Genomic DNA, 2,364 nt, shown 5'->3' on the forward strand with positions numbered 1-2,364 from the left:
GCTCTGCTTGACTTGGCACCTCAGTACCTTTCTGAGCTACTATTGTCTTACTCCCCACCTCGCTACATTCGCTCTTCTTATTCTAGTGTCCTATCTGTCCCCCAAGCCCATCTACACTCTATGGGTGACAGGGGCTTCTCCTGTTATTCCCTAAAGTTCTAGAACTATATCCCCAAAGATATCAGAGAGTCACCTTCTCTAAACTCCTTCAAATCAAGACTCAAAACCTTCTTCTTTAGAAGAGCCTTTACTTAGCTTGTTCTTTATACTTCTGCTCCTACTGCATTTAGTATCCCCATCTACTATCTCCTTTCATTGTGTATTCTAATTGTGCACATCTTGTGTATTTTTTATTGTTGTTGTCATTCTGTAAATCGCTTTAAGAAGCCACCTTTAAAGGTGCTATATAAAATAAAATTTATTATATATTTCTTATATTTTGTATTAAATTCATTTTGTGCACTTGAGCTAATTAAGAATTGCTATGACAAAGCAGCTGCATACTCATGCAATCAACATATTTTAGTTTCTGTTGATATTAAACTTGTTTTACATTTTGTTTTATGCATTCACACATAGATTTTAAAAATAATCTTTTAAAAATGAGATCACATAATTATTTATTATGTGTATTTATTCAAAATGGGACATTGGAATAGAGTGAAAATCATTGTCAGGTCTTGTAAATATATATTGCATACTGTAGAAATGTGAAACCACATCCCAGTATCTCATAAGAACATGTCTAACAATGAAGAAATATCAGAAAACAGCCTTTAAATCCTTATACTTCTCAATCTCATAATGCAAACAAATAAAACTTCAGTAACACTGTTTTTATTTGCAATACTTCAGTAGGCCACATACTGCATGAGTATCTCGAGAACATTTTCTGAAAATTTATTTCTATGAGCATTAAATGTAAAATTCTTCAAATAATGCTCTTTCCTATGTAGAGAGGAATAGAAATGTATGGATTATATTAAATCTGGAATTAAATGTTACACAATTTATTTTTACATGTTATTATTTAAACTTTTTTAAATATTTTTAAACCAGTGAAAGCCCTGTTGTTATTTGGCAACCTCTTCCCAGTCAGAGCTGCTGAGACTACGACCAATGGGAGGAATCAATGTCACCCTGCACTCTGAGTTCATCGTTGTGGGAGTGCCAGGTCTGCAGGAGCACTACACTTCCCTCTTCATTGTTTTCCTCATCATCTTCCTGGCCACATTCCTGGATAATCTGTTCATTGTGGTGTTATTCACCCTGGACCACCGGCTCCACACACCCATGTACTTCTTCCTGTGGAACTTGGCTGTCATAGATGTTCTACTGACCGTTACTATCATACCCAAGTTGTTAATAGTTCTTTTGGGTCATGACAGGACCATATCCTTCTCAAATTGTTTTGCGCAAATGTATTTTTTTATGTCATTTACAGCAGTTGAAGTATTGCTCATTGGAGTCATGGCTTATGACCGATATGTTGCTGTAGTGAAACCTCTGCATTACAACATTATCATTAATACCAAGGTCTGCATTACAATGATATCCTTAGTCTGGTTGCTAGGCTTCCTTGCGCCCTTAACATCTGTAGTACTGGCAAGCACTTTGCCATACTGTGGATCAAACCTCATCTTGCACATTATCTGTGACTACCCTACTGTAATGTCATTAGCCTGTGGTGATGTCTCAGCACAACTGAACTTTGCTCTGTCTGTTGCTATGGTTGTAATTTACATTCCTTTCCTGTTTGTTATGTGGTCCTACTACAGAATTGTATGGTCAGTGATAAAAATGAAAACTGTGGAAAGCCGTAAGAAGGCCTTCTCAAAGTGCTCTTCACATATGACTGTAGTCTTTCTGTACTATGTGTCTTGTGCTGTAGTGTATATTGGAATGAGAGTGGAGAGTATTCCTCCTGATGCACGCATCTTCATTGGTGCAGTGTATTATTTCCTCACTCCATTGGTCAACCCCATCATTTACAGCTTAAGAAATGAAAAGATCAAGGCAGCAATTCACAGATACTTTGGATAACAGGCTCCTTTCCAGCACAATACAAAAAATGTTGGAAATGTTGTAAGTCTGTAAGACACATGGTAATAATTCAATTGCTAATAGTTCAAAAGAAGAATCTCAGACAACAACATTTCTCTGACAACCGTATTTTTAAAATTTTACACACATGATATGACTGTGTACCATGTCCCATGGTATGAAAAATACATCACTCCCTAAGAATGTTTAAATAAAATTCTTTTATTCTTCTTGTATAATTGAAAAGGCCAGCCAGTTACTATATCTCTGACTAAAATAGCTTTCAGTTACTGTTTTTATGTATATTACAAATTTAATTTT

General features: G+C 35.7%; 1 protein-coding gene across 1 annotated transcript; it reads left to right on the top strand.

Moving 5' to 3' along the window:
- The first annotated feature begins 1,119 nt into the window (after positions 1-1,119).
- LOC148836416 (olfactory receptor 6N2-like) lies at positions 1,120-2,043 on the top strand. Its single transcript, XM_088914178.1, has one exon. The coding sequence runs from the start codon at positions 1,120-1,122 to the stop codon at positions 2,041-2,043; it is 924 nt and encodes a 307-aa protein (XP_088770304.1).
- The last annotated feature ends 321 nt before the right edge of the window (positions 2,044-2,364 follow it).

The sequence above is a fragment of the Atractosteus spatula genome, chromosome 4 (assembly GCF_055471065.1).
Source record: "Atractosteus spatula isolate fAtrSpa1 chromosome 4, fAtrSpa1.hap1, whole genome shotgun sequence".
Classification (NCBI taxonomy): Eukaryota; Metazoa; Chordata; class Actinopteri; order Semionotiformes; family Lepisosteidae; genus Atractosteus; species Atractosteus spatula.